This window comes from Thermomyces lanuginosus (assembly GCF_041956635.1).
Source record: "Thermomyces lanuginosus strain ATCC 200065 unplaced genomic scaffold VTN49scaffold_46, whole genome shotgun sequence".
In the NCBI taxonomy this organism is placed as follows: domain Eukaryota; kingdom Fungi; phylum Ascomycota; class Eurotiomycetes; order Eurotiales; family Trichocomaceae; genus Thermomyces; species Thermomyces lanuginosus.
In genome coordinates this window covers 119,348-130,057 of record NW_027192379.1, presented here as the reverse complement: position 1 = coordinate 130,057, position 10,710 = coordinate 119,348, and the positions used below count along the sequence as shown (strand labels likewise).

General features: G+C 50.7%; 7 protein-coding genes across 7 annotated transcripts; 4 read left to right on the top strand and 3 right to left on the bottom strand.

The window, feature by feature from the left end:
• Positions 1 to 173: 173 nt before the first annotated feature.
• On the top strand, positions 174 to 1,010 carry VTN49DRAFT_7295 (uncharacterized protein; the record flags this gene model as incomplete). Its single annotated transcript, XM_069415548.1, has 1 exon — positions 174 to 1,010. One exon carries the CDS (start codon positions 174 to 176, stop codon positions 1,008 to 1,010), a length of 837 nt encoding a protein of 278 aa, XP_069264721.1.
• Positions 1,011 to 2,565: 1,555 nt separating this feature from the next.
• On the top strand, positions 2,566 to 3,430 carry VTN49DRAFT_7294 (uncharacterized protein; the record flags this gene model as incomplete). The annotated part of the gene is made up of 2 exons (XM_069415547.1): positions 2,566 to 2,587; positions 2,658 to 3,430. The coding sequence occupies 2 exons, from the start codon at positions 2,566 to 2,568 to the stop codon at positions 3,428 to 3,430; spliced, it is 795 nt and encodes a 264-aa protein (XP_069264720.1).
• A 212-nt stretch (positions 3,431 to 3,642) lies between these two features.
• VTN49DRAFT_7293 (uncharacterized protein) lies at positions 3,643 to 6,233 on the bottom strand (the record flags this gene model as incomplete). The annotated part of the gene is made up of 2 exons (XM_069415546.1): positions 3,643 to 5,906; positions 5,960 to 6,233. 2 exons carry the CDS (start codon positions 6,231 to 6,233, stop codon positions 3,643 to 3,645), a joined length of 2,538 nt encoding a protein of 845 aa, XP_069264719.1.
• Positions 6,234 to 6,961: 728 nt separating this feature from the next.
• On the top strand, positions 6,962 to 8,250 carry VTN49DRAFT_7292 (uncharacterized protein; the record flags this gene model as incomplete). The annotated part of the gene is made up of 2 exons (XM_069415545.1): positions 6,962 to 7,164; positions 7,218 to 8,250. 2 exons carry the CDS (start codon positions 6,962 to 6,964, stop codon positions 8,248 to 8,250), a joined length of 1,236 nt encoding a protein of 411 aa, XP_069264718.1.
• A 90-nt stretch (positions 8,251 to 8,340) lies between these two features.
• Positions 8,341 to 9,283, bottom strand: VTN49DRAFT_7291 (uncharacterized protein; the record flags this gene model as incomplete). Its single annotated transcript, XM_069415544.1, has 2 exons — positions 8,341 to 8,667; positions 8,723 to 9,283. The coding sequence occupies 2 exons, from the start codon at positions 9,281 to 9,283 to the stop codon at positions 8,341 to 8,343; spliced, it is 888 nt and encodes a 295-aa protein (XP_069264717.1).
• Positions 9,284 to 9,447: 164 nt separating this feature from the next.
• Positions 9,448 to 9,719, top strand: VTN49DRAFT_7290 (uncharacterized protein; the record flags this gene model as incomplete). Its single annotated transcript, XM_069415543.1, has 2 exons — positions 9,448 to 9,482; positions 9,551 to 9,719. 2 exons carry the CDS (start codon positions 9,448 to 9,450, stop codon positions 9,717 to 9,719), a joined length of 204 nt encoding a protein of 67 aa, XP_069264716.1.
• A 173-nt stretch (positions 9,720 to 9,892) lies between these two features.
• On the bottom strand, positions 9,893 to 10,206 carry VTN49DRAFT_7289 (uncharacterized protein; the record flags this gene model as incomplete). The annotated part of the gene is made up of 3 exons (XM_069415541.1): positions 9,893 to 9,927; positions 9,982 to 10,068; positions 10,122 to 10,206. 3 exons carry the CDS (start codon positions 10,204 to 10,206, stop codon positions 9,893 to 9,895), a joined length of 207 nt encoding a protein of 68 aa, XP_069264715.1.
• Positions 10,207 to 10,710: the final 504 nt, after the last annotated feature.

The following is a 10,710-nucleotide window of genomic DNA, read 5'->3' as shown; positions in this document are numbered from 1 at the left end:
ATGATGCACGGATTTTACATAGCAGATTATGAACATTTGTATGTATGTAATTCTGTCCAAATGAAGTAAAAGCTCAGCCGATCGTCGGATGGCCGAAGCTCTGATGATGGAGCTCAGCTAAGCATCTCTGGACATTGCTTGGTGGTAATTCAACACCACACCACGAGCTCGATATGTCAGCGTTCGATTCACATCGCTCCTCGGTCGTAGCGTCGGGAACACCGACCACAGCCTCGCGTCGGTCGTCGGTAGAGACGACGAGCAGCACGCTTACGGTCAGCGGAACCCCTGCATCGACGAGTCGCGCCGTTTCACCCGGAGCCCATCGCCGCAACCGCGCCGCTCTACGGGATTACTACAATCTACGGTCTCCCGGTCCCAATGCAACACGTTCACACAGTCCCGGCCCGCGGCCAGCGGACGCCAATGACGTGTCCCAATTACCATTGCACACGTTCAGCTCGGAGCTAGACAATGCCGATTTCGATGCACGGCAGTATGTTGATAAGCTTCTCGAGACATCGTCTCTCTCTACTGTGCTCAAGGCCGAGAATACGCTTGTTTCGGATATTCGTACCCTCGATGGAGAGCAAAAAGCACTTGTGTATGATAACTACTCCAAATTGATCCGGGCTGTGGAAACGATCGGCACAATGCGGAAAAGCATGGAGGAGCGAGGCGCGCCATTGACAATGACTAAAACATTGGGACCAGCGGTGGGATTCGTGGCTGAAACAGCGGGCGCTCTCATCAATGAAGCAGAGGATCTCCGACGACGGATCCAGGAGTCAAAGAATAGAGCAGAAAATCAGGAGAGAGCGGCGGAACGAGAGACTGTCAAGTATGCTCTCAATACGCCAGATCGATTACGACGGCTACTGCGGGAAGATAAAAGGGAAGAAGCGGAGAAGGACTGGGAGGAGATCAGGCAATTGTTGGACAAGTGGAACGGTGTTAAAGGTGTCGCAGAGCTGCGGGCAGCATGCGAAGAAATAATGCACGGGAAATGAACATCTGGCATGTTTTGACAGCATGATTTCTCCTCATTCAAACATACGAGCTCCCACCTGTTCTATGAGGAGCGCGAGTATTATGGACGAACGGCTGTTGCAGTTTGGCGTTGGATACCCGGTGCTCCTCGCGGTTGCTTCGCTTTGGACTACATGAAATGCAGGAATTCTGACCTGCAACACATAAGTTATGCCATGATTGGGTGAATCCCGGCTTGAAAGAGTCGACATTCTAAAACTTCTATGTCTGACATCCAAGAGCGTGGACGTGCACCATCTTTGGAGCTACAGGTGCCAGACAGGCATCCACTCCCGCCGTTCCGGCATTGGGCTACGGCCTACCAACGGAATCCTCGGCGCAGAGCTGTCGACATCAGATGGTCATGCATCGTCAAACAGCGACCCGTTTGCAAGATGTGTCCAAAGGAGAAGCTCCGCTTGAAGAAAATGTACATATAATAATTCAAGTTCATACTCTCATAACTTCTTTAGTTTAATGCAGACCACATCAGGTCACTGCGTGCCTTTCTGAGTCCCATTCTCGTATCGGTTTGTCCTTCGATGCCGCATGCGTCTCCGGCGCGTCCTCATCAAGATCGTGCAAATAGCTATGCAAGGGAATCAAGACAGAAGAAATCCTAGGCCCTATCGTTCTGAGGACTCGGAGCACCGATATCCGGCCCTTAGACCCAGACATCACCTTGTAACGACCCTCAGTCCCATTGCCCAATTGCTACTGCTGAGAAGTCGACCCATCATCCTTGCGCTGAAAACGTGCTGGTCATGCGACATCGAAGGAAGGAGAAATACGAGAATGGGCCCCGAAAGGATCATCGTTCTTTTTTTCTTAGGTCCTGGGTGAGCGAGGTATTTGAAGTGTGTCCACGGCATAGGCTCTAGCGGCCCGCTCCGCGCGATATGGCGTTTCCATTGTCCGCTTCCGGTCGATAGGAATTTTCCAACCAGCGTAGTTATGGCTGGCTGGGCTTGTCCAGCTGCAGTGCTGCGACTGGTTCCATGACCAGCTCACTACTGATCCAAATTAAGGGATCCGAGCATGCCTTTCGGATGGAATGCATCATTTCCTTTTTTTTTTTTTTTTTTTTTTTTTTAATCGGATGCAAGGCAACCTCGTTCGTGCCCTATTAGTTCAGAATAGTATTTGCCATGAACGCACGAACAAGGTCTTTCACCGGAAAAACCAGAAATAATACAACGTGCATTTACTCGGAGAAAGCATGCATTTGTCAAGGAGCCTATCATTCCGAATCAGTAATGCCGTGAGAGAGGAAGACTGCTAGTGGTGAGGTGTAACATCTTGGGAATCCGGATTCATGCATTGATCTCTTAGCTCTGCCGGTCTCCACTCCACCCGCAAAGCTATCGAGAGCTTCTGCAAACTTAAACCGGGCTAGGGAAGCTCTTATCCTGGCCGACCAGACCTGAAGAGCTTTCCAAACGACTGTGTTAGTATCGGACTGACAGACTTTGTCTCAGAGCTTCGCAAGCTTGTCTACCACGATTAATCTCCGTCGAGGCACGACAGGACGACACGATGGCCGCTACCGATTGTCTTCGTATGCATACCTCACTACAACTATCATCTTCGGACGAAGGAGCCGTTTGTTGCTGATCTCCAGGGAATAGAGCCGCCTCTTACTCCTGAGGAGCGGGATATAGTCAAATCATACGGCGGATGGACGAATTTTCTAATCTGTTTCGGGTTGAAGCCCTGGAAGGAGGATGATGTCGACGAGGCCAAGCAAATTCTCCGGACCTTTCTCGCCGATGATGAAGAGGAAGAGGAAGACGACGAGGAAGACGATGATGATCCGGAGACAGCATTTCTCACCCCAAAGCAGCGGGCGGTTGTCAGAGAATATGGAGGATGGATGAATTTCTGCATTGCGTTCGGATTGAGGCCCTGGAAGGATCCCAGTGAAGTCGACGAGGCTTTGCAAATTATCGATACATTACTCAGCGATGAAGCTGATGGCGATGATGATGATAGTGATGGCTACGCTGAGGGTGACTTGGACGATGTCGACTCGGAAATAGAATGGCTCAACCCTGAACAGAAAAAGGTTGTCAAGGCTTGGGGTGGATGGACAAACTTTCTGTTCAGCTTTGGGTTGAGGCCATGGAATCCAGAAGATATCGACGAGGCCTTGAATATTATCGATTGCATGCTTTCAGAATATGAGGAGGGGGACTCCGACGATGACGAATTTGAGAAGAACGATCAGCAGAAGGAGGTCAAGAAAGGAGAACAGGAAAAACAGAAAGCGGAGCAGAAGGACAACAAGCTAGGAGAGCAGAAGGGGAACAGGGCGGGAGAGCAGGCGCAAAACGAAACAGCACAGAAGAAGAGGAGCAACAAGAATCGAGGCAAAACGAGGAAAGGAGGGCAGAAGTCTTGAGGAATTTTCAGACAAGGTTGATCGCTGTGGGAAATGCCAGAATGTATTCAAGATGAGAAAGTTGAACTTTGAAATATCACGATCGGTCGTTGTCAAGACATCGCGATGGCATCAGATTGGAGCTCGTTATCATCTTCCGAAAGACTACGTATTATGTACAGGATACAACTACTATATTCAACTAGCATAGACAAAACGAAGGGAAGGAAATATCAAAACGCGAGCTCCCCCTCGAGCTGAATGTCTAAAACACTCTTGCCCACCATTACTCTATGCGGCCCTGGCGGAAGCACCCATTGCTGCTTTTCAGTATCCCACTTGCTGAGATCACGCCGCCTCAATGGGAACGACACTTTGACGCTCTCTCCAGGTTGGATCAGCTGTTTGTCGAATCCCCGGAGAGCCTTTGGTACCCCGCTCCCTTGAATACCGACATACAGCTGCGCAACCTCCGCGGCCGTTTCGGTGCCAATGTTCTTCACTGTCGCTTCGACTGTCGCAATCACATCGTACAAGGACGCAAGTCCACCCTCCGGAGGTGTCTGCGAGTGGTCTGGGGGCAAATACGATTTGTCTGCGGTTTGATTCTTCGAGATGCGCAGATCCGAGTAGGAGAAATTGGTGTACGTCAGCCCGTATCCGAACTCGAAGCGAGGAGTGATGTCCTTCTCAATGAAGTGTTTGTAGTCGATGTAGAGACCTTCAGTGAAGTTGGACTGCGGGCGGAATGGATGCGCAGGGTCGGGCAGCGTAGGGTTTAGGAGGTTGCCATAATCCTCCTCCGTCTTTGCGACGGTGTATGGAAGCCGACCGGATGGAGACTGGTGTCCGTAGAGAATCTCGACGAGTGACGACCCGCTTTCTTGGCCCGGCAGATGAGCGAAAATGACACCTGTCACATTCTCATGCTCGATCCATCTGTCGACAAGCCGAACTCCAGCGTTGTGAATCACGACGATCGTGTTGTCGCATTTGGATGCAACATTGAGAATGAGATTATCGCTGTACTCGTCTGCAAGAGTGCCGCGATCCCAGGCCTCCGACGCCAAGGCATTGATAAAGACCAAGCAGGCATCCGACGGTTTGACTTCCGGGTTCGTTGACTTGAAATCGGTGTATAGGGTAGTGCCATCCTGCGCCGCCCGTTGGCTGATGGCGTCAAAGGGAGCGACTGAGGACACTGGCGTGATAGCACCGGAACCTCCACCAGTGATCAGTGTGCCATCAAGAGCTACATCTGGTCCAGAGCTGCCCGCTGGCACAAGCGTGGAAAAATGAAGCATCATCTCGAAGCCCGTAAAGGGTCTCCCGTCCGTATATCTCTTTGCATTCGATAGACCGAACCCGTACAAAATGTCGTCCGAAGTGGCAGAAGTGTTCGAGCCTCCTATAGCGTCATAGCCAAACACTGACAGTGTCTTTGGTTTCTTTAGTGGCAGTGCGTTGCGAACGTTCTTGACAAGTACGTGACCTTCGACTGCACTCTGGAGCAGAATCGGCGCTGCGGCTTCATCACGAGCATCCACAGAAGTATGCTTGTTCAGTCCGGGCTCCTCGAATGGGGCAAACCGGTACCACGCCGCCAGCACCCTAGCCACCATATCATCGAGACGGCTCTCGCTCACAGACCCATTGGCAACTGCGGCCTTGAGCTGGCCAAGCCCCCAGAAGCGCGAGTTGGGCATGGCCATGTCAAGCCCGGCGTTTGCGCTCGCGATCCCAGTCTGCTGAGCATTCCAATCGCTGACAACGAAGCCTTGGAACCCGAGTTCAGTTTTCAAATAACCGTTCATCACTTTGCTGTTCTGGCAGGCATAGCTATTATTGACCCGGTTGTAGGCGCACATGACGGACCCGACTCCAGCCTTCACAGCATCGTAAAAGGGCCACAGATAGAGTTCGTGCATAGTTCTATCATCCACGTTGGAAGAGACGGAATGGTTGAGGATGCCCAGGTAACCAGCCAGAGGCGGCAAGCGATTCGTTTCCTGCTCATTGGCGACCAAATGCTTGACACACGCAATGACGGACTCTTGATATCCTTGAATGGTCGGAGCCACAAGAGCTCCCGCCAGATAGGGATCATTTGTGAAGCCTTCCCAGTTTCTTCCGCCCTTCGCGATGCGTCCAAGAGGTCCAACGACCGGCCCGAGGAGGACGTTGGCGCCCTTTGCCTTGAATTCTCGACCAATGAACCGTGCCCTTTCGAGCGCCAGAGTCTTGTTCCAAGAGGCCCCAACATGGATCTGCGCCGGATAACCGTTAACCAGTTTCCCTGTTCTAACTCCGCTTTCGGCATCGTTCAAGCAAATGCCTGGAAAGCCCAGTCGCTCGACTGAGCCAGTGAAACCAGAACATCCCTTGGCATCTAACCGGCCGATAAGAACGTCGATCTTTTCGTCGACTTTCATCGACGCAATCAATTCCCGAGCTTTTTTGAAAGCATCTTCCCACTCGCCAGTGCCGGGTGCCTCGGCTGCCAATGATGTTAAATCGGTCCTGTAGATTCGTGAGATCTGAGATACTCACGCGAAGGATATACTGGTGGTGATTCACCGTAAGGATCGCTCAGCTCCTCTGAATCAGAGCTAGCCTCCCCAAGTGCCTCGATCACTGCATTCTTCAGTTCCGAATTGTCTGCAATCTTTGCGAGCAGAGACGTGAGGGTCAAGCCGGCCGACGAACTCCCTGCTGTCACAGCAATGGCCGACCTAGCGTTGGCCAGTGCATCATCTACCGACGACGCGGCGCACAGCTGCGCGGCAGATACTGCCAGGGCGAGCAGACGATGCCAGCGCGTCATCTTGAACCTGGATGTTCTGCTACGATAGTATTAGGATTCAACAGATGCGGCCGCATGCCCCTATATCCCATGACTTCCATCCATTCTACCAGATGACCCAGAGTGCTTCCTGAAAGAAGTAAGGAGTAGCAGTGCATGGCCTCGGTTCTTTTTCTTCGGTTGAAATCTTCGTACTAATTCCCCCCTGAGATTTCACCATGCATATACTTGGCGTTGAATGGATGTTTTTCCATAGGACCGGTTAAGTTAATTAATTTTAGTAGCCCTGCCTACCTGAACAATCCTCGCACGTATGTAATTGTTCGTTTTTGTCTAGATGAACGCCAAACTGCAATACCTAGATACCAAACGTGATTTACGGTCAGTACGGTGTCCTGCAGAAGAGGGATACGTTGTGGTTTTACGTAGACCCCGTCATGACGAATGCCTCAGCATGAACTCCATACGGAGTGTTCGTAAATAACCGACGTCTGTTGGTTCAGCAGCTTCGGCTCCAAGAGTCCAATTTATGAGATGAGGACGAGTCTACCGTAAGTATACTGTACGAGACGGTATATAACGTGTATTTTACGCCTTTCCTCTATGAATTTATGGGTCGTTACCGTGTTTCAAAATTTCAGCAGGCCGAAGTCACCCAAACCCAATTGCGGGGATCTGCACGGGACAGCTGCACCAGACCCTCGGAAGTCGGCTCTCGATACCAGCACGTCAATTCGAAGAAAAACAACATGGAGACGCAATGCCCTTCCTCCCTTTTCACGGCTTACCTATCCCAACCACCAAGTTGCCTCCAGTTCTTGCCCAGTGATCCTGAATATTTGGTCATTGGCACATATCTTCTCTCTGAAGATAAGGAGGGTGATGCTGTTATCGCGCAGAAAAAGACAGGCAGTTTGCAACTCTGGTATTTAGATATTAAGCAGAAGACCCTGTGAGTAGATCGCTAAGGAATGTCAATGATTCAATGCTGAGTACATGTTGAAGAGTCCAAATCAATGATGCGCGAATAGACCTGCCCTATGCTGTGTTCGATCTAAAATTCCATCCATGGAAAAAACATCTTTTTGGCGTAGCAGGGAGTAATGGGTCTGTGTCACTGTATTCAATCTCATCAGGAGCGGAACACCCGGAGTTCAAGCTCCTCTGGAAGTTTGATGCCCATGAAACGCCGGACAAAGGTGCATTGTTTCTTGCCTGGACGCCGAGGAGTTGGCTTCCGCGTTCCGGCGGGGAAGATGAAGATGGATTTGCGGTGACGTTCGCCGATGGGCGGACATCGATGTTCACCACCCAGCAACGCAGCATCGAAGCGTCGTCGCCCGATGACCTCCAACAAACATCTTTCACGTCACGGGAAAGGATCGAGACGTGGTTCGTCGCGCTCGAGTCATACACCGCCACTGTAGACGGTGAAAGAACGTCTTACATGTTCACTGGCAACGACTTTGGTGCTCTCCAAACACGGAGGTTCTCGCACCAATTCCAGGACGTGAGCGACACGTCGCTTGAAGAACGACAGATTTTCGTTCTCGATGATCAAGCCCGCCATCACACCGCGGGTGTAACATCTATTTTCCCCCTTCCGATCTCTTGTCTCGTCCGGGACTCTCCCATTCTTCTCACTGGAAGTTACGATGAGTACTTGCGTGTTTATCACGCTACACCCCCGCGAGGCAAGATTCTCGCTGAGCATAGACTCGGCGGTGGCATGTGGCGCCTAAATCTTCTATCCTCGAGAGTAGTTTCTGATAGTGGGCCCACCGAAACTCGATTCGTGGTTTTGGCAAGTTGCATGCATGCTGGTACAAGGGTCGTGGAGATCATCTGGCGATCGGCTACCACGGATGACATTGGGGAATGGACTATTCGAGTGTTGGCGCAATTCACGGAGCATGAAAGTATGAACTACGCGTCTGACGTATACCAACCACAGGGGCAGGAGGATGGCAGCATCTTTGTCGTGTCGAGTAGCTTCTACGACAAGAGATTGTGTTTGTGGAGGGTCGAGATAGCATAGCAAATTAAAAGCAATAGAACAACGCGAGGAATTGATCCATTCGCTGTAGAACCTACACATTACACACCACGTAACCCAGATGAATGTCAATCAAACAATGGTCTCCAATTCCCGCGCGTATCCGATCGTATTCTCGATCACAGCACTGCTATACAGTGGCGGTGCAAAGGCCTTGTCGCCACGCGCTGCCGGCTCCGGAGCCAGTGCTCCAGGAGCACCAGGCGGCGGCGGCGCAGCGGCTTGAGAGGGGAAGTATATCCGACCGTCTCGCAGCGTCCAGCCACGTTCCTGAGCAAACTGCACCACGGCACCTTCGGAATCGAGGAAGAGAAGGTTCTTGGCGTTGGAGATGGGAAGGGACTCGTAGGCATTTTCGGAGCACTCGGCGATTTCTCGTCGAATGGTGCCAACCAAGATCTATGAACTGTCAGTATCACAGTTGGAACTCGCCAGAAAAGAGCTGGAAACGTACATTCGAGAATAGCCCGAAATCCTCCGTTGGCACAGTTTCCGACTTAGTTGCTCGCCATACTTTGTCGTAGCTACCCTCCATCAAGCTTCTCTCCAGTTCAACCGGGTACTTGATGTATGGATCATCTTCCACACGGCGGCCCTCCAAAGATGCCTCCACAATCAATCCCTCCAACACGGTATGGAATTGTGCTGAATCTCCAGAGCTCAGCAGAAGCAGCAAGTATAGACCCGTGATGATGCTCCGCTGACTCGACTTGGCGACATTCGTCTGCCCTGTCGATGCTAGGTGGCGTTCATGATCATAGAACGGTTGCAGTTGCTGATAGTATCGTGTGAAGGCTTCCGAGTCTGTCAAGCGGATGGAAGTGATGGCTCCTAATTCGAGGATCTCGCGTGCCTGCGCAAGAATCTGCGGTGGTGTCGATTCAGACGGCGTCAGAGCATTTAGTTGTAGCAGTGCTCGTTTGGCCCGGGACAGGATATTGACGGCATTCTCGAGTTGTCGCTGCTCCAAGCTTTTGTGGAGCTCGTTGATAAGAGACCGAAGATCGGCCGACATGGCGGTCTATGCGATGTCGCGGAATTAGAAATCAAATCAAATTCGAATGAACACTAGAATCGGATTCCGTTGCAAAAGATCTTGCTTGCCCTGGCGATCATGAAGCTTCCAGGCCAGGCAGAGCTGTGACGCGATAACATCATCACGTGATTATTTTTCATCCAATGAGCTTCAAGAACGTTTACTATTTCCTATTTAGGTACGTACAATTAACCCGGCCAGCTTTCGTCAACTCTATACCGTCAATTTCAGACTGAACACAGAAAGATATTTGGTTCGAGAAGGCAGAGGCCCAGGTAATTATATTGTTTCCGACCTTCAGGAAATGAACAGAAGACCAAGATCCTGCCGATTTATTCTGGAGCCGTACAGCGAACCCAACATTGACACCGTGGTATCCTCTTCGAATGGAAACTTCAACCAATGCACTAGCTAAGTAATGCAAATGCTTGATTGAACAATGCAATAGAACTCTTTTGGGTCACAAGAGAAGAAAAAGTCGTTATAGTACATCCAAACTCCGTTCCTGACGCGCGCAACACCACGCCCCGTGCATATTAAATCCGCAAGCCGATGACTGCGAAGTGTCGAATCATAGAAAAGAATCAATCATGCGACGAGGATATTGTTGATCGGAATATGTACTATGAATTCTCGTTAGCTATGGTCTTCGGTCAGACCGGAAGATCAAGACTCACCTAGTTTGACAATGTACCCAATGGCACCCATTGCAACAAAGCCAATTGCGACGGCTTGACAGACTTTCTTGAACTCCTTCCGATCGGCTAATTGAATGAGGTCAGCGTAAGATCAGTCTCCCATGCAGCAGCTCACGTACGCTTCTGGCACTTGTGGATGAACTGCATGCCATCCTTCAGGAAATCCCGTGGGATATCCAAGAGTTCTTGTACTTGCTCCGACATGTTGATGTCCTGTGTCGTGCGACCCGAATTTCAGGAGTGCAATGAGTGAGCTCGATCCGCAAGTCGAACGTGGCGTCTTAGATCTCTTGGGTCAGGAGTCGAGTTCATTCAGAAATGACACCTTGCCTGTGGGTCGCTCAGGTCGCTGTGCCAAGACGGGGTCGGAAACGGAGAAATGTTAACACGGACGCTCTGGGTGCGGGTGTAATCAGCTTCACTAAATTTATGAACACGTGACTCATTTACTTATCACGTGATCAACATTTCACTATTAGTCAGCATCGCGCTTTTTGTTTTGCTGTTTCCCCTTTCCGTTTACAACGCGACCTCGCCCGACCTTCACCACCTGGCTGTTCCTCTCATAACAAAGCGCCTTCCTTAATCGACTGTGTTGCTCTGCAAATAAACATTTACGATGGTCTTGGAAGAAGGAACTAGTTCTTCTTTTTGCAGCATCTGCAAGAGAAATCGGCCTGCCGAAGACTTCGAGTACAATATGCAGGG